This window comes from Echinops telfairi, unplaced genomic scaffold (assembly GCF_000313985.2).
Source record: "Echinops telfairi isolate 266 unplaced genomic scaffold, ASM31398v2 ScPeMD7_3;HRSCAF=10, whole genome shotgun sequence".
Classification (NCBI taxonomy): domain Eukaryota; kingdom Metazoa; phylum Chordata; class Mammalia; order Afrosoricida; family Tenrecidae; genus Echinops; species Echinops telfairi.
The window spans coordinates 64,218,308-64,219,648 of record NW_022103899.1 but is presented as its reverse complement, the minus strand read 5'-3'; the positions used below and the strand labels follow the sequence as shown (position 1 = coordinate 64,219,648).

General features: G+C 61.7%; 1 protein-coding gene across 1 annotated transcript in view; it reads right to left on the bottom strand.

Annotated features, from left to right (window-relative positions):
• LOC123522205 overlaps nucleotides 1-749 on the bottom strand; it is an 8,185-nt gene extending 7,436 nt beyond the window's left edge. The window contains exons 1-2 of the mRNA XM_045294531.1: nucleotides 451-749; nucleotides 186-279 (exon numbers count right to left, since the gene is read on the bottom strand). Coding sequence (XP_045150466.1) covers nucleotides 186-279; nucleotides 451-739 — 383 coding nt within the window. The 5' untranslated portion in view covers nucleotides 740-749. The remainder of the gene's footprint in view (nucleotides 1-185; nucleotides 280-450) is intronic.
• Nucleotides 750-1,341: the final 592 nt, after the last annotated feature.

Below are 1,341 nucleotides of genomic sequence, written 5' to 3'. Positions count from 1 at the left end.
GGTGGTTTTAAACTGCTGACCGTGGGCTTCGCCGCAGCCCGACAGATAAGCACTAGGACACAGGGCTCCTGGGGTCTGCTGTGCGGAAGCAGATATGCCAGGTGGTGCTTAAGGAGCAGGGGTCCTCCCAGCCCACTCCCCTGGGAGCCGGTTTGCCTGCCCCACCCTCCCCTCAGCTGCCCCACCTGCAGACAGCGTCCTGGAGCTCCTGTGTGAAGAGACACTTTGGGATGCTGTTCAGGTAGCAGGTGGCACCCTGGTTGATCAGACCTGCGTACCCTGCAGAGAGGACCACAGGGTGGGGTCAGCTGGAGGCTCAGATAGATGAGGTTGGTCAGGGGCAAGCCTGGTGATGGGGGCCTAGGACCAGGAGGGAGCATAAGGGTATCTCCGTGCCCTCTCTAGCTGCTGAACCCCAGTCTAGACTGGCCCCTTGGTCAGGAGACTCACCTGGGTGCAGGACTCTGTTCTTGTGGTGACTTTGAACCTGATCTTTTTGTCCAGTGTTCCTCTGTCTGGATGCCTCCCAATGTTCCCTTGAGCGGCCCTTCTGAGAACCTGCCTGCCCCTTCTTCTCATGGTGCTGGTAGAGGGAGCAGAAGCAGCACCCCGGGTCTCCCTGGAAGGACAGCCTTTGTACATCACAGTTTGGGCCTTCGATGGTCCTCCCAGTGGGCTGGATGGTCAGCCCGCAGCTGGCCTCCGAATTAGAGTCTCCGTTGGAGCTGGCCTCCTGCATCTTCCACCCCTTCAAGCCTGCACTGGCTGCCTGCTTTCTTTCCTGGAATGGGAGGGATCTATAGTCCCAGAGCACTGGCTCCTCCCCTGGGCCCCAGGAGTCAAGGCTGGGAGTGGCCCTGCCTGTGAGAGCCAGCCCCCCACAGCCCCGCCTCCACTGGCTTACCAGGAGGAAGAGGTTCAGGGGAGCAGCACATCCAGGGTCAAGCCAGGGCCTCCAGCCCTTCCTGGGGGCAGAGAACAGGGGCCCTTACTGGCTTCTCTGCCTCCTCCTGATCCCCATATGGGCAGCCCCCAAGGCCAGGCTGCCTAGGGAGACCCCTTGGAGGGGACCTTTAGCAAGTCCTGCCTTCTCTCCTAGGACATTTTTGGTGCAGTGGGGGCCAGGTACAGCCCTTCTGCCCCCTTGCCTGGCTGCCCAGTGCCACCTGCTGGGCACAGGCAGGGACAGCCTGAAGGCTCCTCTGTCAGCACCAGGGGGTCCCAGCTGACTGGCAGCCCAGCTGGGCAGCAGGCAGGGCCTGGCCAGGCAGACTTTCTCGCTGGTGAAAGGTCACTCGGGTCTCTGGTCCACGTTTCTGCTCAGCATTCGGCTTTGCTCCC